At 41.0% G+C, this 22377-nt stretch overlaps 1 protein-coding gene and 1 pseudogene across 2 annotated transcripts; one reads left to right on the forward strand and one right to left on the reverse strand.

Annotated features, from left to right (window-relative positions):
• Positions 1 to 440: 440 nt before the first annotated feature.
• Positions 441 to 10661, forward strand: LOC309978978 (ferritin light chain-like; annotated as a pseudogene). The gene is made up of 3 exons: positions 441 to 915; positions 9812 to 9888; positions 10542 to 10661. The product of its transcript is annotated as a ferritin light chain-like (transcript).
• Positions 10662 to 14405: 3744 nt separating this feature from the next.
• LOC309978980 (UDP-N-acetylglucosamine--peptide N-acetylglucosaminyltransferase 110 kDa subunit-like) lies at positions 14406 to 17546 on the reverse strand (the record flags this gene model as incomplete). Its single annotated transcript, XM_082865803.1, has 1 exon — positions 14406 to 17546. The coding sequence occupies one exon, from the start codon at positions 17544 to 17546 to the stop codon at positions 14406 to 14408; it is 3141 nt and encodes a 1046-aa protein (XP_082721929.1).
• Between the last annotated feature and the right edge of the window lie 4831 nt (positions 17547 to 22377).

Here is a 22377-nt window from a genome sequence, read left to right on the forward strand (position 1 = left end):
GATATGGGGGATGGGTCTGTCCTAGGAAGGCCCCATAGGGTACTGCTTGGTTACAAGGTGACCATACTTTGAGAACCACTGCTCTAGTGGCTTGGAATGTTCAGAAAGTAATGGAAGAATCCCTTCCCAGGTCTAGATTCTAGTATCGCCAGCTATTTTGGCGGGGGGAAGGGTAAGTTTTGTCCTTGCTTGGACTTCTGGTTCATTTATATCAAAGCCTATTTGAGGCAGTGCGCTCGGCAGTCCTGCAGTTCTGTCTTTTGCTTCAACAGTGTTTGGAATGAACAGACCCAGGGACGCTCCTCGCTCCAGCCCCCGACCACCCTCCAACCTTTCTTCCTGTCGCAACCTTTGGAATCAGCCACTCAGCTATCCTCAGCCTCCAGGACAGGCCAACACCGTTTTTTGAGCTTAGCTCCTTATCACTGATCAACCACGAGTTCCCAGGTGCGTCAGAATTATTCCATCGAGGTGGAGGCCGCCGTCCACCGCCTGTTCAACATGCATCTGGGGACACTTACCTCTCTCTGAGCTTCTATTTCGACAGCAACGATGGGACTCTGGACAGTGTGGGCCACATTTTTCGCCAACTGGCTGAGTAGAAGTGTGAGGGCGCGCAGCGTCTCTTGAAAATGCAAAACCAGTGCTGTGGCCGCGCCCTCTTCCAGGATGCGCGGAAGCCTTCTCAAGATGAGTGGGGTAAAACCCAGGACGCTGTGGAAGCCGCCATTCTTAGGGAGAAGAGCCTGCACCAGGCACTATCAGATCTGCGCGCCCTGGCTTCCGCCCGCGCAGACTCCCACCTCTGTGACTTCCTGGAGAGCCGCTTCCTGGAGGAGCAGGTGAAACTCATCAAGAAGATGGGCGACCACCTGACCAACCTCCGCAGGCTGGCTGGTCCGCAGGCTGTGCTGGGCGAGTATCTCTTTGAAAGGCTCACCCTCGAGCACAAACAGGAGTCTCTGAAGTCCAGCGGCCTCTGAGGAGCCCCTCTGGCATCAGAGCTTCTGCCTGAAGCCCTGCTCTGCAGCTACTAGGCAGCTCTGTAACCGCCCTGGAGCCCTCTCCCAAGCCTTGGACCAAATGGAAACAATAACGCTTTTTGCAGAAGGAAAAAAAAAAAAGCCTATTTGAAACACAAACAGAATAAAGAGGAAAAAAAGAAATATATATATATATATATTCATGTTTTTTTTCCTTTTTTAAAAAATTTATTTTACTGAAGTATAGTTGATATACAATGTTTAGTTTATGCTGTACAACAAAGTGATTCAGTTACACGTATATATAATTTTTCATATTCTTTTCCATTATGGTTAATTACAGGACATTGACTATAGTTCCCTGTACTATACAGTAGGACCTTGTTGTTTATCCATCATATATATAATAGGTTACCTCTGCTAATCCCAAACTCCCAATCCATCACTCCCCCACCTCCCCCTTCCCCTCGGGAACCACAAGTTTGTGTGCTATGTCTGTGAGTCTGTTTCTGTTTCATGGATAAGTTCATTTGTATCATATTCTAGATTCCACATATAAGTGATATCATATGGTATTTGTCTTTCTCCTTCTCACTTACTTCATTTAGTATAATAGTCTCTAGGTCCAGCCATGTTGCTGCAAATGGCATTATTTCATTCTTTTTTTATAGCTGAGTAGTATTCCATTTTATATATATCACATCTTTATCCATTCATCTGTGAGTGGACATTTAGGTTGTTTTCATGTCTTGGCTATTATAAATAGTGCTGCTGTGAACATAGGGGTGCATGTATGTTTTCGAATTATAGTTTTGTCCAGATATATGCCCAGGAGTAAGATTGCTGGATCATATGGTAGCTCTACTTTTAGCTTTTTGAGGAACTGCCATAGTGTTTTCCATAGTGGTTGCACCGATTTACATCCCCACCAACAGTGTAGAAGTCAGTCAGAAAGAGCGAGACAAATACCGTATGCTAACACATATATATGGAATTTAAGAAAAAAAAATGTCATGAAGAACCTAGGGGTAAAACAGGAATAAAGACACAGACTTACTAGAGAACGGACTTGAGGATATGGGGAGGGGGAAGGGTAAACTGTGACAAAGTGTGAGAGAGGCATGGACATATATTCATGTTCTTTTAACATATGAATTGCCCCACTTTATCTGTGTGAAATAAGTTTGTTCCCGTTATTGGGCTGCTTCTCAAGCTTTGCTGCTCATTTGAATTACCTAAACAGCTTTTAAGAAAAACATTGGTGTCTGGGTCCCAGCCCCAGAGATTTTGATTCAGTAGGTCTAGGGAGGAGCCTGGGCACAGGGAGGTCTCAGAGTTCCCCAGGTGATTCTAATGTGCAGCAACTTTGGGAACCACCTCTTGGCTTCAATCCAGCTAGTGATCAGATATTAAATCTAAGACACATGGGCTAGTGCGTGAGCTCTAGGAAGATTCGTGCCAGGGAAAATGATCGATAGTTGTGTTACTTCTCTGAAATGGACTGAAATTTCCAATTAGCATGAACAGGGGAGGGTGAATGGGTGAATGCAATAAGGTGTATCATTTACGTATTGCCCTATGTGTATGGCTAGAAGCTTTTGCAACTGAGGTCTGCCCTACTTTTCATGCTAATGGTAATGCTTGTCCTCCTAATGCAGCTGTAAACTTTATAAGCCCATAGGTAGACAGCATCACAAAATATTTACCCCTCCCCACTGGCCCACTCTCAAGCTTCTCTCCCCTTCCCCAATACACAAATGTACATCAATGCTCTTGAGACCACTATCAACATATTGACCTTCAATTCTTCTACTTTGCAGCTTCCCTCTTATCAGGAGATGTCAGCATTTAGTGCAAGGACAAATGCTTGCCTCTTGGTGAGTAATGTAGGCAATGCCTCCAAGAGACAAATAGCCCTTAGGAAGGGGGAAAAAGTCTTTCAAAAAGGTTGATGCCCAGAGGAGGCATTTTCAGTCATCTCAGCTTAGAGGTCAAATATCCAAAATTAAAAAGGTTAAAAAAAGCAAGGAAGAAAAGGAAAAAAGCAAGGAAGAAAAGAAGGAAACAATTTTCTTATCTCATAGTAATAAGGCAGTTTTCCTTAAAAAAAAAAAAGACTTAAGCCATAAATTCTCTTTCCTAATCAAAATGTGCTTTTCGGTCTTTAGACTATTCCTCTTATATCCTGTATTATTCATGACGTTTAATTCTTGAAATAGCACATGGCTGAAAACAGAAGCTAACCTCTTGTCCACTATGAATTAAATCTTCTTTTCTTAGGACCTGTCTACAGTGTACAATTTGGGGTTTGCCAACATAATTATTTTCTCTGAAATAAGTTACAGCATTTTGCCTTTTCAATATATAGTTATACAATATATTGTTAACACAACATAGTTAATATAGTCAATATAGTAAATACAACTATAACACACGTGATATGATGCCACTTTGGTGATTTTCTTCATCCATGTAATTCTGAAATTTGACAGTATAGTTTTCATATTCTAATGAGCTGAGTATTACCTTTGCAAGGATAGAAAAATAAAATAAATTCATAATATTCTTGTGTGGTTTGCCCCTGGGGTGGATTACCATAATGGGGGGATATTTGAGCCTTTCCCCAAGTCATTAAAAAACCTCCAGCGAGCAGCCCCTTGTCCTTTCCAGGGAGTGGGGGGAAAGGATCTTTAATCATAATAATCCTGGGGGGAGAAATCTCAGAAATAAGACATCTGCTTCTGCGCCTTGTTGTTTTGCAGAATAGCAATGATTGCTTTAGCAGCTTCTATTGCCATGTGTGTACAATAAGTAAATGAACATAAAATTGAATGAACGCATAAAAGAAGGATAAACCCACCCAGCTTAACAAATCCACTCTCTCACCTGCTGTGCCCTGAAACATGAAAGAAAGAATCACGGGATCATAAGGATTAATAAAATAACAGTCTCTGTTAACAATATTGACAGGAGGTATAAGGATAATTTGTCTGATGTGGGACCAACAGCTTAACTGCTTAATCCTTTTTTTTTTTTTTTAAGGGCAACTCATTCATTTGTTGTTTAAAGATTGCAAGACAACTTCTGAATTTCTGTAGCACAGTTTAAATGTTTTACTTTTTTGATAAATCAGAGTATAATAGAAAAAACAATTAGTTTCCAGTAATATCTATATCTCTATTCAGAATTAAGTCTTCCACAGACATGTAACCTGGAAACAAAAGCCTGTTACAATAAGCAAAGCTTCAACAGAGCTGCTACTTTTCGGGCCAGGGAAAGGTTCATCCCTATAGGAGGAGGATGTGCTATGTAAAATGGCTGCAAGGTCACAGCCTTGAGGGCGCTGGAAGTCTATTATCCTATCCCACATTAAGTAGTTTGGTGAACTTCAAACGTCCGTTCATCTGCAACCAAGCTGGCAAACTTTAACTGATATCTCAAGCAGGTAAAAAATAAATTAAAAGAAATCCTTACACTGATGTTCCTTGATTCACACTGTTAAATGGTTCATTAACATGTAATTCTGGCTGAGAATTACATTTGAGACTCCTTGCTCAGATTTTGGTTAACAGTACAAATCTTTGAGAAATTCAAGTTCTTATTAATCAATAATTTGTCAGCTAGGCTACATTCAGGCATCAGCTGCAACTACAGAATAGGTGCACTGCCTCAGTGCTTTGGAAAGACATAATCTAGAACACTACTAGCAGACAAAATATCTGTTACTAGACAGCACAGGTGCAGTACAGCAAGACAAAAACATATATTCATGTGTGCCGCGGACCAGCCGGAGAAAGAGGATTTCACCGCCCAGGTTCAGAAGGGAAGGGGTAAGGAACTGAAGTGGCACCGACGAATAGGGTCAGAAGGACCAAGACAACTGATGGTTGCAAGGCAAATTTTATTGCTCTACAGTTGCAGATTATCTAGACTAGAAATCGGAAGGTTGCCAGATGGTGGTTTACATTATCTACAGACTGTCTCGGCTCAAGGTTAACTTCCCTGGGAGAAAACCCATAAACCCAGAAGCATCAGAAATAACCTGCATGTGCAGGGGGAAGACAGCTTTGCTTGTCTCATTTTACATTCTTTCTGATCTCTGGGCCCTGGTGATTTATCTCCCATGGAATGGAACAAGGAGGGGAACAAGTAGGGACAGTCCCTTCGAGCAGCGGCGGCATGCCTAGCATGTCCTTACCTGCTCTCAAGGCTGACTGCTTCCCACAGGTCCCCCTTTTTTATTTTTTAACTTTTGCTGCAAAATAATTCCATGAAGTTTAGTGCCGAGAGTAGTGTACTGTTGCATGAGGATACGAAACAGACATGAGAAGATTATTATCAATAATAGGCAAATTATGGCCAGGGTAATAAATCCTGACAACCTTCCAGTAATCCAAGACTGAGGGTTTAACCACTTTAAATGATCCAGTAAAGTTTGAATTACATCTTCTGGCGAAACATCATCAAGATGTGTATTTTGTATACCCTGAATTTCAGCATTTAATTTCTTAAGATCAAGACTAATATTATTATCTGACCAAACACTCAGCAGATGCATTTTTACTTTTTCCCATTCCCAAATAGTCACTGTACTTTTAAGGAGTAACACACATCCATGTATACTTTGCATGACAAGCTAAACGCATCCTCCATTTTAATGCTTCTATCTGATCTCCAATCCCCAAAATTGCATTTTTGAATTCATCTAACTTGTTATTAATCTGTAAATCTATGTGACTTTGTAAAGATAAAGCAAGACTGGTATGTTGAGATAACTGATTAGCAAAGTGAGCATGATGAATACTCTGTGAAAGAGCAAGACCGGCAGTAGCCACGGTAGCAGACAGAGCAGCCGAGGCAAGTAAACTTACTATTAGCCACCCAAGAAAGCGTCTCCTTCTCTGCAAGGCTTTAGAGAGTTCCACCCATGCCTGTACTCCAGTATCTTCATACCAAGGTTCTCTCAGATGTACAGGCACCATAACATACATGGGTTGCTTTAGTATAAGCACAGATTGCGTTCCTGCAGAAGGGAACATACAACTGCTAAAAATACAATTAACACAGCTAATATTATATCCTCCTTTGGAAGAATTACCAATGTTAATAGAACCAAACAAAAGTGTATATGGAGGAGCAACACAAGTTATAACAGGTGTATTGGAATAAGTTAGAGCTAGTTTCCATATATCCCAGTTCTTTTGAAATGTGATAAACCTATCTATGATGGGAAAAGAAGAGATAAGAATTGACAGCTTGGTATAATCTATAGTAGACCATATTTGGTTATTATTCCAAGATGCATTGCAACGTTCAAAATTGGATCCAGGAAAGTTAACGGTCATAAGGGGAGGCAATTGATTTTTTGATTTTCTGTTAAGCATAGTAACCTTATGTCCAGCTATAAGTATCCCTTGTCCTCCAAGTAAACGCTTCATACAGAAATAATTTCCTGAATCTTCACCTGTAACCTTGGCTATAGTAATAGCGGAATCCCTAAGTGGTGAGCCGTATGAGATTTGACCTCTAATATTAATAGCTTGCCCATTTTATACCAAATGATGGTATCCTTAAGATCCTCTCGTTGGCTGGTAGCCTGGCATGTAAGAGTAATGTTGGTTCCTGTAAAACGAAGGATGCCTGGAGAGCCTGACAAACTAATTGATTGATCCGTTCCCTCATAAACATCTGTATGCTCATAACTAATAGCCTTTACACATCCAGTTTCCAGATTCAATGGGCTAAGACAGACAGGATGGGTACTAAACCAGTTAGTATAATTTACAGACATATTGATTTGTTTTATATTCCCAATAAGAGGCCCATAAACAGTTATCATTGTAAAATACAGGAAACTCTGCTTCAGACCAAGATATGGGTTGTAATAGTGGAGGATCAGGTACATAGGCCCAGTAAGTTGCTGCATTAACAGAGGGAACATATGAAATGGTTGCCAACATAGCCAAAAATAAAGTTACAGGTGTAACAGGATTATTCTGTTGTTTCACTGACTCTTGAGCTCGTGAAACCAGTTGTTTAATTTGTCCCCAAGTTGGAACATCACTCCTTTGAGTCGTCCTGGCAAGTGGTCTCCTCTTCTTCTTCTTTTTCTCAATCAACACTGTCAAATTTTCGGGAAAGGTGCAGAGCTTCTTCATCTTCTGAACTAGGTGAGCTGTGGCGAGCCATCTATTTGCTTGACTAAGCGCTCAGGAAGCCAGCGAGGTCCAGGCGCTGATCTGGGAAAGATACACACGTGACCACGTCCCCAAATCAACACAGGATCCGGACCATGCCAAGTGCTGGTTAACGGATCTTTCCAGAGGACCTCCGGAGACTGAGAGGCCAATCTTGGCTCAGCCACCAACCTTCCCCCTGCAGAGCAGCCAAATTTGTCAACAGTGAGAACATTTAAAATAAACAGAGCATGATTTATAAGGTTATGTGGTGTTGTTCTATACAATTCCCCCCTGTTTATTTTTTCAATAGTTAGCTTTAAAGATCTATTTGCACGTTCTATAATACCTTGTCCTTGAGGGTTATATGGAATGCCTGTAATATGGGTAATTTTGTAATGAATTACAAAATGTTGCAAAAGCAGCGGGCCCATTATCTGTTTTAATAATTTTGGGAAGGTTCATGAAAGCAAAACAGTGTAATAAATGAGTGATAACATGTTTAGTAGCTTCTCCGGTCTGTGCTGTAGCACAGAGGAAACCAGAATAAGTATCGATAGTGACATGAACAAACTGTAATTTCCCAAAAGACGGGATATGAGTAACATCCATTTGCCATAAATGTCCAGGTAATAATCCACGAGGATTAACAACATAATGTGGAACAGGAAGGTGAGGTAAGCATTGTGCACATTGCTTAACAATTTGTGGGGCGGCTTCACCAGTAAGGGAAAATTGTGTGTGTAATGTAGCCGCTGACTGACGGTGTAAAGCGTGCAACTGCTGTGCTGCTTGTGAAGCAGTTTGATCATAACTTACCATAATATGAGGGTGTCCAGGACATGGACCATGAGTATCAAGAGTATGAAGATAATGAATGCAGTATATTAGCCATTCTTGACAGCATGACGAACGGAAAGGAGGAGTACGGTAAATTGGGACATGTCCTGCTTTAGGGAAAAGAGATTGAGGAGGAGGAGTAACTTCAACTCTATTCTTGGGAGGAAAATCTACAGGATAAAGATCACATTTAGATCGAGTTAAAACATCTGCAGTCGCATTAAGTTTAGTCAATGGACCAGGCAAGTTAGAATGAGCACGGATATACAGACCTGCAACAGGACCATCATGGGAACGAATAAGCTGTTGAAGCAAACGAAAAGAGGATGGTAATTCAGGGTCATTAGTATGTCCTATGCGCGCAGTCTCTAGAAGAAATCACAAGCTAATAAGATATTTACTATCAGAAAACAAATTAAAAGATATAGAAGGCAAATGTTTAAAAGACATAATGACAGCATACAGTTCAACACGTTGAGCTGAAGTCAAGGAAGTTTCTTTAATGAGGTTTGTTCCGTCGTCAATGATTACAGTAGCCACTCCTGAAGAAGAACCATCCGTAAAAACCAAAGGTACATGAGGAACAGGCTGTTGCCTAATTATAGAAGGAAAGATATGAGTTAAGTTTGCTGAATTGGATCAATTTATCAGCAGGGTAATGGCATTCCAAGGTACCTGAAAATCCTGCAAGAGCAAGACCCCATTCATTACTATGTTGAAAAAGCCAATTTTGTGGACTAACTGAATAAGGGATAATAATTTGAGAAGGTTCTATACTTATAGGTTGTAAGCATCTAGTTCTACCTTGCATTATTAAATTACTAATAAGTTCATAATAAGGGTTAATAACTTTAGAGGGTGTAGTTTTCATATGAATCTATTCAATAATTCCAACAGTTTGCCATAAGACGGCAGTAGGCACATGAGGAGTTGGACAAATTATTAAGAAAATTGGAAGGTGAGTATGAATTCTAGTTAATTGTGTAGAACTGATAGATCTATTGACTATTTGTAAAGCTTGAAATCCTTCTGGAGTCATAGAGCGTGAAGAAGGAGGATCTGAGTCACCTTTAAGAATATCAAACAAAGGCTGTAATTGAGCAGTAGTAAGTTTTAAGGAAGGCCTTAGCCAATTAATATCGCCAAGTAATTTTTGAAAAGCATTTAATGTTTTTAAATTATCAACTCGAATTTGCAGTTTTTGAGGCCTAATAGTAGTGTTATCAATATATTTTCCCAAATATAAAAATGGAGATTGTCTTTGAATTTTTTTTGAGGCAATGACCAAGCCAAATGATTGTAAGGACTGTTGTAAAAATTGAAAAGCAGTCTCTAATAAAGAAATATTATCAGTGGCTAAAAGTATATCATCCATATAATGTATGAGATATAACGATGGAAACCTTTTTCTCACAGGAGTCAAGGCCTGAGCCACATATTTTTGGCATAATGTAGGACTATTTGCCATGCCCTGAGGCAATACTTTCCACTGAAATCTCCTCATGGGTTCCTTAAAATTTAAGGCAGGCAAGCTAAAAGCAAAATGTTTTCTATCTTCAGGAAACAAAGGAATAGTGAAAAAACAATCTTTTAAATCTATAACTAAAAGATGATAATTGTGTAGTATGGCTGTTGGAGAGGGTAGGCCTGGTTGAAGAGCTCCCATTATTAGCATAGTTTTATTAACAGCTCTTAGATCCTGTAATAACCTATATTTTCCAGGTTTTTTCTTGATAATAAAAATAGGAGTATTCCAAGGACTACTGGAAATTTCTAAATGCCCTAATTGTTCCAGTACTAATTGTTCTGCAGCTTCTCATTTCTCCTTTGTGAGGGGCCATTGGTCCACCCATACAGGGTCATCAGTCAGCCAAGTAATTGGATCAGCAGTGAGTGGAGGAGACTCCAAGGCCCCTAAGAAAAACCCAAACCTTGTCTATCATTTTTTATTTTCACATCAATAGGATAGACAGTTCCTTGTTGATTTGTTCCCAGCGCTTTTGTGCGAAGAAATCCTTGATCCAACATCATATTAGAGACTTGAGAGTTTGGACTATAAAGTAATACTCCCATTTCTTTTAATATATCTCGGCCCCAGAGGTTTAAAGGCAGCCCAGGCAAAACATAAGGCTGGAAGTATCCTGAATGGTCCTCACTATCTTGCCATAAAAAAAACTGACTACTTTGCATAGGAGAAGAACTTTGTCCTATTCCGTGAAGTTCTGTAATAGTAGGACTAATGGGCTAACGTTTAGGCCAGTGTATCTGCGTCATAACAGAGACATCAGCTCCAGTGTCTAACAAACCTGAAAAAACCTTTCCATTAATGGTTCATTTCATTTCTGGACGTTCTTTCCCTATCTTCTGAATCCAGTAGGCAGCATTAGACGATCCAAAAGCCTTTGTTTCTCTCTTTTGATGTTGTAAACTTTGTCCATGAGGTACAAAGGGCAAAAGTAGCAATTGTCCAATTTTATCACCAGGAGAAATAGTTATTATATTTTTAATAGTTTGTGCCATGACTTTTATTTCTCCTTCGTAGTCAGAAACCATGACTCCTGGCATAACAGTTAAACCTTTCATGGTGACACTACTTCTTCCCAATAATAGTCCCATCAAACCCTTGGGTAAAGGTCCACAGATGCCTGCAGAGAGGGCCTGAGGACCCATTTCAGGAGTTAATACATATTGGGCGGAGGTACTGAGCTCCAGTCCTGCGCTTCCTGGTGTTGCTCTGGAGAGCGAGGATATTGTATGTTTTTGTTTTTGGTTAATGTCTGATTGATAATTTGAGGAGGATACACAGACATTACCCTTATTATTTGTTGGGGCCGGGGAAGGCCCCGGGAGGAGTTTCCCGACAGTGGTGGCCCATCCTTGTGGGCCACTGAGCAACAATCTGTGCCCAATGTTTTCCCCTATTGCATTTAGGGCATAAACCAGGGATTTTCTGACCATCTGGAGGTTTCTGAGTAGGGAAGGAAGGACTAGGGTTAGAATTAAAAGATCTACATTCTCTAGCAAAATGACCTGCCTTTCTGCATTTAAAACAAGTCTTTGTTTTCTTTTGATTGTTTTTAAACCCCACTTTAGTTAATGCTGCAGCCACAGCAGCACCCTGTATATAAGTAGGCCCAATGTCTGCACAAAGGTGAATATAATCCTCCAATGTTCCCCGTTTTCTCCAAGGTCGAATCGCAGCCTGACACGCATTATTAGCATTTTCAAAAGCAAGTTGCTTAACTACAATCATACCAGTGAGTCCGTCCACAATGAGTCTCCCCACCGCCTGTGACAACCTATCTACAAAATCAGCATATGGTTCATCAGGTCCCTGTCTAAGTTTTGAAAGATCTTCAGTTTTGTGTGTAGAAGGACATTTCCTCCGGGCTTGTAATGCCAAATGATTTATTTGAGGATAAGCAACAAAGGGATAAGTTAATTGATCTTGTAAAGAAAGATATTGTCCTTCCCCAATCAGCATATGGTAATCAACTGGAATATTATGGGCAGCATTCTTTTCTGCTTGTTCAGCAGCCCGTTCATAAAAATCAAACTTCCATATTAAATAATCTCCACCATTTAAACAAGCTCGTGCAATAGACTTCCAATCAGCGGGGGGAAGAGCTTCTCCTGTCAACCATAGCAGTAGTAAAAGGAGCAGTGGGCCCATATTGAGCACAGGCAGATTTTCAATCTTTCAAACCTTTCAAAGGGAGAGCCTGATGCTCCCTAGTAGCTTGTTGAGGATTATTAGGATCAGGTCTTTCTATGACGGGACAACAGAAAATAGGATCTTCTCCTCGTTTTATTGCTCCTTGTACAGCGCGCTGCAAGGGACTCAGCATTTTTACAGATGTGGATTTTTGAGGAAGACAGTCCTTATTAACCTGCAGCTTTTTCACTGACTTATCTATCACAGCCATTAGAAAATCATCCTCAGGATATTTCTCTCTTTTATGTTTACAAGCCTCATCTGTTAAGTCAAAATGTTCCTCTTCATCTAAAATATTTAAATTAATTAGCTCTTTCGGTTTAGGAAGTGGCGACACAGTAGCTGATAATACAGTCTCTCCTTCTGTCAGAGGCTTATGTTTTTCTGACTTTACATTCAAATCAACACTATCATGAGAAGAATCTAAACATATTTTTTATCAGATTCCACAAACTATATGTAACAACAGGAGTATGAGTAGGCCCTCGAGACTTGTAATAATTTTTTAATCTTCTCCAACTTTCTGCCAGATTTCTATGTCAACAGAGCCGCCATCAGGAAACCAGGGAGATACACCATGGATATTCTGTAAAAATTCAGTCAACTGTGAGGTAGAAACTTTATTACCCCGAGCTTTAAGCATCGAAAGTAAAACCTGAGCAAATAATTCATACATCTTTGAGCCCTTTTGCCCCATCTTATTTTACTTCTGACTATTGCCTTATGCCTCTATTAGTTCCACTTTTACTGGTGGCCACACATATTTTGCATAAGGGTTCTCTTACCTGCACTTTCTTTTTCTTTTAATTGCCTTCACGCTTCAGGTCCCTGTTCGAGTGCCACTTGCCGCGGACCAGCCGGAGAAAGAGGATCTCACCGCCCAGGGTCAGAAGGGAAGGGGTAAGGAACTGAAGTAGCACCGACGGATGGGGTCAGAAGGACCAAGACAACTGATGGTTGCAAGGCAAATTTTATTATGCTACAGTTGCAGATTATATAGACTAGAAATCGGAAGGTTGCCAGATGGTGGTTTACATTATCTACAGACTGTCTCGGCTCAAGGTTAACTTCCCTGGGAGGAAACCCATAAACCCAGAAGCATCAAAAATAACCTGCATGTGCAGGGGGGAGACAGCTTTGCTTGTCTCATTTTACATTCTTTCTGACCTCTGGGCCCTGGTGATTTATCTCCCATGGAATGGAACAAGGAGGGGAACAAGTAGGGACAGTCCCTTCGAGCAGCGGCCGCATGCCTGGCATGTCCTTACCTGCCCTCAAGGCTGACTGCTTCCCACACGTATGTTGCCTTGTTTAAGCCTCAAGCCCTCGATCCTTTGTTGAAATACAATAATTTCATTCCTATGGTTTTCAATACCAAAAACTCAACCTCCAGGAGGGCTAAAGTCTAATTTGTACTCCAAACCAAGTAGCAGTGCAGTTGGCTACTACTGAGACTGAATCCATAAAGACTTCAAGACCACGTCCAGAAGACAAGTTATTATATATAATACCCTAGAAGGTCTGAAACATAATTATCATATACATAGCTGGTCCTTCAGAGCTTTTTACCTATAACATGTTTTTTGATGAAAGTTATTTAATGTACTGGAGATAACTGTGACTTACTGATCAAATATTTGAATACTTATACTTACCTGGGATTTCATTTCTGCTGAAAGAAAAAGGTAGAACAGGACTCACTAAAAAAAACAAACAAACATTAGAAATGAAAGTAAAAATCTTAACACACACTATCACTTTTGGAAGCAGCATAGAGGGGCAGCCAACGGTAAAACACTGGTGAAATAGGTCAAAACTCTAGGCCAAAAATCCATTATTATTATCATCAGTGACAGTACCACAACTGTGCCCTTCAGAATTAATAATCGCTCCTAAGAATCTTCATTTGGCACCAGATGATGCGGCTAAGAGAAACACTCTGGGAGGTTTTGAATCAGACTTGGTTTTTTGTTAGCCAAGTTACAGGAGAATTTTTAAAGTGGGGGGAAGGGAAGAAGCAAACGGACCAGGAAAAGAATTTAAGCCATCATCTATAAACCAACAAAGCACTGATAGTTCCAAACATTATGTCAGACACTAAAATGACTGATATAGGCTCAAGTGGTTTATAAAACCTATAAAAAGACTACACCAGCAAAGTCCCCATTTATCTGTAGAGTTCAGAAACTAAAACAAGGAATATTTTAGCTTAAAAGCTTATCTCAAGAGAATCATACACACTTCACATGAATACAAATACCCGAAACCAAACATTTTTAAAAGCTCCAATACCCAAAATATAAAGAAAAATATTAATTCAGAAGACTCGATCAATCCATGATAATCACAAAACGGCTGGGCAATCTCTATCTCCCTTCCACACTAACCATCCATCCCATGGAAGACCAAGGGAGATCAGACCTTCCAGACTTACCTTCCAGACCTTCCAGACACCTGGCTGCTGCAAAATTCTATGGAGACTCCTTGTGGAACAGCAGTTTCCCATCTCTTGTGTCTCTCCCTATCGTGATCATGATCATGCAGGAAGCAAGTCTGGCTGTGCTATTTCTTATCATTGACTGTCACCCATCTGCAGCATGGTATTGTACAGATAAGAAAAAAGTAGTTCCCTTTCCCCCAGAAGGTTGAGGCTCAGGTACAGGGTAATTCTCCTGTGCACACAGTCATTATTTAGGCCGACTCAGTGACTTCAACAGGCGTAATCATGTGATCAGGTTTGTTGCCAGCTGCGTAATGCTCCCACATCTGTAGATAGAGCCGCTCTAGGTCCATTGTGTATTGTTTGGTGTTGAACAGAGGGCTAGATGTTCTCTGCTTCCAGACTTTGCCACGAATTTTCTTCAGGTATTCTAGATCAGTTCCCAGTTTCACAGCTATGTCTTCATATTCTTGTCTATTTTGAGCAATAAGCTCAAGACAGCCTAAACAAGTGAGCTGGGAAGCTGCAACTCGGGAAGCAAGAGTCTCTCCTGGCATAGTCACCACGGGTGTCCCTGACCAAAGGACATCCATCCCTGTGGTGTGTCCATTACAGAGTGGAGTGTCCAAGCAGACATCAGCCAGCTGGCCTCTCCGAACATGTTCCTCTTTAGGAGCAACAGGTGAAAAAATGATACGCTTCTGGGGAAGGCCCATATTTTGTGCATACTGTTGAATATTAGGTTCTCCTACTGCTGGAAAACGCAACAGCCACAGTACACTATTGGGAACACGCTTCAGAATATTTGCCCACATCTGCAAAGTAGATGGGTCAATTTTATATAACTGATTGAAGTTACAGTACACAATGGCATCTTCCGGTAACCCGTACTGAGAACGGGTGGTTACAATAATGGTACGGGGAACCTCCTCTCCAGTGGCAGCCTTAATGTTGATCTGGGTAGTTGCCAGTCCATTGCTAAGACTGAATCCATTAATTGTTATCTGAATTTGTCCTCTGTTAATCATTTCAATAACTGCCTCTGCAATAGTATTCATAGGAATGACAGGCATATTAAGAGCCATATTACTGCTGTCTGCGTTGTCTCCTCCATCAGGACATTTCATCTTGACAATCTGCACATCTGGGAGACTATCAAGAAATGCTTTGAGGTCGATGCCATTCAGCACAATCCGATTGTCATAAATGTGCCCATTGGACTTAAAATCGATGACTGCCTTCTTCTTCAGGTGAGGGAACATATTAGCATGATCACCAATAAAGAAAGTACGGGGCATATAAGCCAGTTTCTCAGAATACTGCTCAGCAACTTCAGCAGGTGAAGTTTCCTGATCAGTGATGATATAATCCATGAAAAGCACGCCACTGGTCCCAGGGTAGCCCAGCCACATTGCCTGAATAGGAGCTGGCCTGAGAGCAAAGAGTTCATTTCGAGCACCCCTGGTATAACCATTCATATTTACAAGGATGTGTATACCATCTTGATGGATGCGATCAGCTGCTTTCCCATTGCATGGAATCTGAGAAAGATCAATGAAATGATGGGCTTCTGCCATCACCTTCGCTCGGAAGTTTGTGCCATCATCTGGGCTCAGGGCATAACAGAATACCTCAAATTTATCAGGATTGTGCATGCCTGGAATAGACTGCATAAGATGAGAAGTAGGATGATTCCCAAAGTCAGAACTCACGTATCCTACACGCAGTCGACCATCACTGAGCTTCAAGTCTTTTGGATGTTCGTACGGTGGTTTATGAAGGACACTGATCTCATCCAAGCAGAGGTTCCCATGGCTTTCAGCAATAGCCTTCCTGAAGCCATGAGAAAGAGGATAGAGCATACTATGATGAGGCTGCACAGAAGGCAACCTATTCTTCTCCAGCTGGTCAGCCACAATGCTGACCAACTTCTTCATTCGCTCATCATAGTCTGTCCAATCACAGACAATCTGCAGGCAATGAGCCAAATCACAATAAGCGTCAGGAAAATCAGGTTCAAGCTTCAGAGCAGTGCGATAAGAAGCAATTGCTTCTGGAATATTCCCTGAATACTTGTGGATGGAAGCCAGATTGCTGTGGGCATCCGCAAGTGCAGGGTTAATCTGAATGGCACGAGTATAACACTGCAAGGCTCCCTGAACATCCTGCATCTCCTTTAGAGTGTTTCCCATGTTACAATAGGCATCAGCAAAGGTAGGACTGATTCGAACAGCCTCCTTATAATGCATCAGAGCTTCCTGCAGTTTTCCCTGCTGCTGCAATACACTTGCTAAATTTGAATGGGCAACAGCAAACTCTGGGAAGACTTCTAATGCTTTACAATACAAGCGAACTGCCTCTTCAATGTTTCCCTGGTCTCCTTTGATATTGGCTAGGTTATTCAGAGAGTCTGCATGGGTGGGACACAGCCGCAGAGCTGTATTATAACACTCTTCTGCTTCGGCAACACTGCCCTTCTCTTCCAGAGCGTTGGCTAGGTTGCAGTAAGCATCAGGGAAATGTGGTTGCAATTCAATAGCTCGCCTGCAGGTGTCTATTGCCAGATCTATCAGGCCTTGCTCATAGTATACACAAGCCAGGTTGGCATGTACCACTGCATGATTTGGGCTCAAGCTTAGGGCACAAAGGTAAGCTGCCACAGCTCTGTCAAAAATCCGTGCCTCTTTCAAGACATTTCCTAAATTGATATAAGCATCCAGAAAATTGGGGTCAAGGGTGACAGCCTTTTCAAAGTGATGAATTGCAAGCCAAATCTCCCCTTGTGCATTGAAAACACAGCCAAGATTACTCCAAGCTACTGCAAAGTTCGGTTGCGTCTCCATTGCTTTCAAATAACATGCCTTGGCTCCTTCCAAGCGACCCAGGGCTTTGAGCAGGTTCCCCAGGTCACTGCGAACACAGTACAAATCAGGATTGCACTGAAGAGCAGAGACGTAAGCTTGTACTGCCCCTTCCATGTCGCCTGCTGCTACCAAAGCGGCTGCCAGGTTAATATAACCATCGATGAAATCTGGTTTGAGATGCAATGCATGCCGGTAATGCTCAATTGCTTCCTGCAACTGCCCTCTTTCCTTGTACACATTCCCCAAATTCGAATAGGCTTCTGCCAGAAGAGGGTTCTGTTTAATTGCCAGAGTACTAAAGTGGGCAGATCTGTCCAGCCTTCGACACTGGAAGTGTAGAGATGAAAGTAATAAAAGTACTCCAGTATTGTCTGGCTCTTGTCTCCACAGCTGCATGCAGTGTCTCTCAGCTGCCTCAAAATCTCCTGCCTGATACTCTTGATGTGCCAACTCAGCTAACCCTTGGAAGGAAAGCATACGTTTCGTTGGTTCTGTGCTGTCGGCCACGTTGCCCACAGAAGACGCCATCTGGAGCTTCTGGAGAGAGTGAGAAAAGGGGGTAATTGAGTCCCGCTGCCGCCACTACTGGCAAGAATATTTCTAGAGGTAGCAAGTACGAGGGCAGCAGCCGTACCACTGCTTTGACAGGCTTAAGCGGCGGCGACGGTTACAGGCACCGAACCTTAGGAACTCTGGTTGGTCGTCTAACTCTCACGCTCTTGAAATCTTAATTCTTAACCCTGCCCTCTTCCACCATTTTCCTCCTAATCAGGGAATAAAAATTACCTATACACTTGCCTTAGAAGAAATCAAAAGTCAGTAGTCCAAACACTTTTCAAAATTTTGATTTCTGCCCAGTTGGAAAGGAAATACATGATTGACTTTACTTCATCATTCATATAGTCAATGTGGAAAACATTAGGGCCGTGAATTTCAATACAGTAAGATCAGAAAATTTTAAATTGGCCTTCCCAAACCACTAATAAGTAACCGATGTTGTATATAATGCTAAAATCTTAGAGACCGAGTTTGATATTTTAAAAGTTCTGAAAGGATTAGCTAATTTCTCCTCATCATATTTCTCATGCCTCAAACCTGAGTATTACATTTTTAAAAATAAATTTATTTATCTTTATTTATTTATTTTTATTTTGGCTGCGTTGGGTCTTCAATGCTGCGTGCAGACTTTCTCTAGTTGCGGCGAGCGGGGGCTACTCTTTGTTGCGGTGCCTGGGCTTCTCATCACAGCAGCTTCTATTGTTGTTCCACAACTCTATGGGTTCCTTTTTAGGTCCTATGAAGAACCCTAGAAATTAGTTCATGGAATTATAAGTTTTTGCAAAATTGTCAAAAGTGAGATATTTTAACTTCCATCAGGTAAGACCAGCGTCTCTTTCTTTGCCAATTTTCCTTCTATCATATTCCGTTATGTTGGATCATATTGGAATGGCCACAGGCTTTTTTGAAATCTGGCTAAGGAGATTTTCTTTTTTCTGTGGTACGCGGGCCTCTCACTGTTGTGGCCTCTCCCGTTGTGGAGCACAGGCTCTGGACGCACAGGCTCAGCGGCCATGGCTCACGGGCCTAGCTGCTCCGCGGCATGTGGGATCTTCCCGGACCGGGACACGAACCCGTGTCCCCTGCGTCGGCAGGTGGACTCTCAACCACTGCGCCACCAGGGAAGCCCTAAGGAGATGTTTTAAGTGAGGCTATTATGTGATTTTCAGACACCGCCATATGTAATTGACTATATACTATCGCATTACAGGAATAACTTCCAGTACTCATACTGACTACTCTACTGACTTAACCTAGCACAAGACACAGAAGCATAAGGACAGAAACCACCTTACAATATAGCCATGTCTTGCACTTCACAGCTCTCAAAGCATGTGCGTTTGAAGAAGAAAAAAAGAACTGAAAAGTACAAAACCAGAAGCTATTCTGTGGAAAATTATTTCAATCATCAGGCATGTGAAAGATAAGTCAAAGATTCAGTTCTCATCAATGCTTAGTCAAAACGGAAATTTTCTTCTGTCAAGAATATACTCCAGGGGCTTCCCTGCTGGCACAGTGGTTAAGAAGCCACTGCCAATGCAGGGGACAAGGGTTCGAGCCCTGGTCCGGGAAGATCCCACATGCCATGGAGCAACTAAGCCGGTGTGCCACAACTACGGAACCTGCGCTCTAGAGCCCGTGAGCCACGACTATTGAGCCTGCAAGCCACAACTACTGAAGCCTCTGTGCCTAGCGCCCATGCTCTGCAACAAGAGAAGCCACCGCAATGAGAAGCCTGTGCACCGCAACGAAGAGTAGCCCCCAGTCCCTGCAAGTAGAGAAAGCCTGCGCACAGCAACAAAGACCCAACACAGCCAAAAATAAATGAATGAATGAATGAATGAATGAATGAATGAATGAATATACTCCATCAACAATGTGTGTAATGGAATGGTGTGAATGAGTATTTTATCAGAATCCCTGTAATGCACAAACCTATAGCAGTACTGAAATCAGTAATGCATTTATAATGGTAAATACTTATGAGGAAGTAATCCATAGAGGTTTTCTCAAAGTTAACAATGAAAATTAATGTGACATTATCAATAATAAATTGTGAAGCTGAAATAAACTTTTCTAAACTATTAATAACTAGAAGCAAATTCTAATCAACCATGTTACAAGAAATCTATGTCTAAAAACTACAAAGTTTATTTCTTAAAATTTCATTTCGAAAATACATAAACTGTCATATGAGGAGGCAGTTAAAGAATATATAGCTAAAAGAGTGGGGGAAAAGCTTTATAGAGACACATCTGGCAGTAGTTCATTTTTAAATGTCATTTTTCTAGATTTTGTGACACCTATAGTATTGATATTTGAAAGCATTTAAAAAATTGTAATTTGAAGATTTGCTACTTCCAGGTAGAATAAAATATTTTGAAGCAAAACAACGTTTCCACTGAGAAAAACAAAAAAAGCCAAATAAAATAGCCAGCATTCAATCAAAAAGTTCTAGACAAACCAAGAGATAGAATCATATGGCTAAAATTCTAAGAAAAGAGCAGATAATACAAAAATATTTATATAAGATATTGTGTATCTTTATCAGGAAAAGTCTTTATCAAGAAAAGACTTTAAAATCATCAGAATTAATATTGTATTTTATTTGTATATTATATTTATATATAGATATTTATATATTTATATAAAGAACTTAAAGATAAAGCCCTAGTTAAGGCAGTGACAATAGCAGTAGCAGTGGGAGTGAAAAGAAATGGTTATATTCAAGCATATTTTGTCAGGAAAAGTCCAAGATCAAATGTCTGACTGCATACATGGGATGGATAGACGGAGTGGGAAAAATCAAAGTTACCTATAGAGGTTCTAGTGAAGATGGGTTGCCGTCACCCAACCCAAGGGGCTGCGATCATCCCCAAGGTCTAGGAGACTCAAAGGGAAGGTCATGGTCAGAGGCAAAGTTAATTGGTGGGAAAATAAGACTCCCAGTCTCCCCATCTCCTTATACCAGTTTTTTTTGGTAACATCTTTATTGGAGTATAATTGCTTTACAATGGTGTGTTAGTTTCTGCTTTATAACAAAGTAAATCAGTTATACATATGTCCCCATATCTCCTCCCTCTTGCATCTCCCTCCCTCCCACCCTCCCTATCCCACCCCTCTAGGTGGTCACAAAGCACCGAGCGCATCTCCCTGTGCTATGCGGCTGCTTCCCACTAGCTATCTATTCCTTATACCAGTTTTGTTTTTCTGCTCATATACGTAGCAGCATTTCATTCAAGGGGAAAGTCATTGATCTGACTGGTCAAATTAAACAACATAGTTCACGGCACATTTACAATGGTTAGTTCCTCCACAATTTAGAAAGTCACATTCACAATTTCCCTCTTCCTACGCCGCGGAACACATTGGCCATTCCTCCAAAGTTTCCACTCCACAGAGTGGACCAGAGATGACGTGAGCCCAGAACTGAGAGCTTGGCATGAGACGGTGTCAGCCCCACGTAGAGCTCTGGCATAAGTTATAACCCATCCCAGCTCTACAGAGAGCTCTGCATGGAATCCTGGGAGTAAACTCAGCCATAATAATGTGATTCTGTTTTTCATTTGCTTTTCTTCCTTGCTTAACTTTCCCTGGCCACTCTGACAAACAAACTTTCAGGCATTCCTGGGCCACTCACTAACTTTATTCCATTTAATCTCATCCAGATTCCCAAGAAAATTACTAACTATAAGGAGGGATATTTGGAACATGGTGAGTTTTAGATGCCTGAAATATACAGGTCATTGAATCCAGTTAAGTAGCAAATTATCTGGATCTCAAATATGCCAGTAGAATAGCAGACTAAGCTCAATTTAATGTACTCTTACTGGAGACACATGTAAATTCTGGGTCAATTTTGAAAAAGTTAAAAGCACGTAGCTGAGATTAAAAGAAAGAAAGGAACACCTGCATGTTTCAGAAAGTAACAGAGAAATTAAATCCAGAGAAAGAAGAGCGGACTGATGTCTGTGGGTTCCGTTCCTTAGTATAGGCCTTATGTAAATAGGGGCTGGAGCAAGAAATCTAACATTACCTTGTGGCCAGGAATTTATAGACTCAGGATGGAACAATATTGAGAAGTTGGTACAGATATCCTACAGAAATTTCATGAGGAACTGCTTAGTCCATTAAGAGGGCCAAGGGCAGTGGTGAGGAAGATTGATATCTCTTGAAAACCTTCAGGTACAGAAAACAGCAACACCTCTGAAAAGTAGGCCTCTCCTTTCCAGCGTTGTGATGGCCAGGTTGTCACTAACCTGTAAGGCCCTGTATGAATCAGAAACTGCAAGGAGAGTAATTCAAAGAAAAACAGATGCAGGATGGGTGTGGCAATAAATCCTAGGACCCTATCAGAAACAAAATTAAAACCACTCTAAAGGGAAATTTTAACAAACCAGAGCAGATAGTATCCTAACCAGAACAGAATAATAATTCTGAGGAAGTTACTTTAGTTATTTAAGTAATATTCAATGCATTTCCATGGCCAGGCCCTTTTGAAGAATTCTAAAACATATACAAACAATTCGTTTACATCTTCTATATCCCACCATCCAGAGCAAAATTCACTTAAGTACTGTACTGGTGGAAATTGGGCAGCACTATGGAGACAATAAAAAGGTGTTTACCATCAAAAAACGTCAAGGTAAGAAAGATAATGTCTAATTTTTAATTATCCTGTGGTTTATTGAAATCTTTTGGAAACCCAAAATAGAGAAAACCTAGCAGGCAATGAAGACTTAAATCTTTAGAGATTTATCAACTCATCTATAAAAGCTTTATTAATCTCTTCTTTTAATAC

This window comes from Leucopleurus acutus (genome assembly GCF_964270905.1).
Source record: "Leucopleurus acutus genome assembly, contig: HAP1_SCAFFOLD_585, whole genome shotgun sequence".
Lineage (NCBI taxonomy): Eukaryota > Metazoa > Chordata > Mammalia > Artiodactyla > Delphinidae > Leucopleurus > Leucopleurus acutus.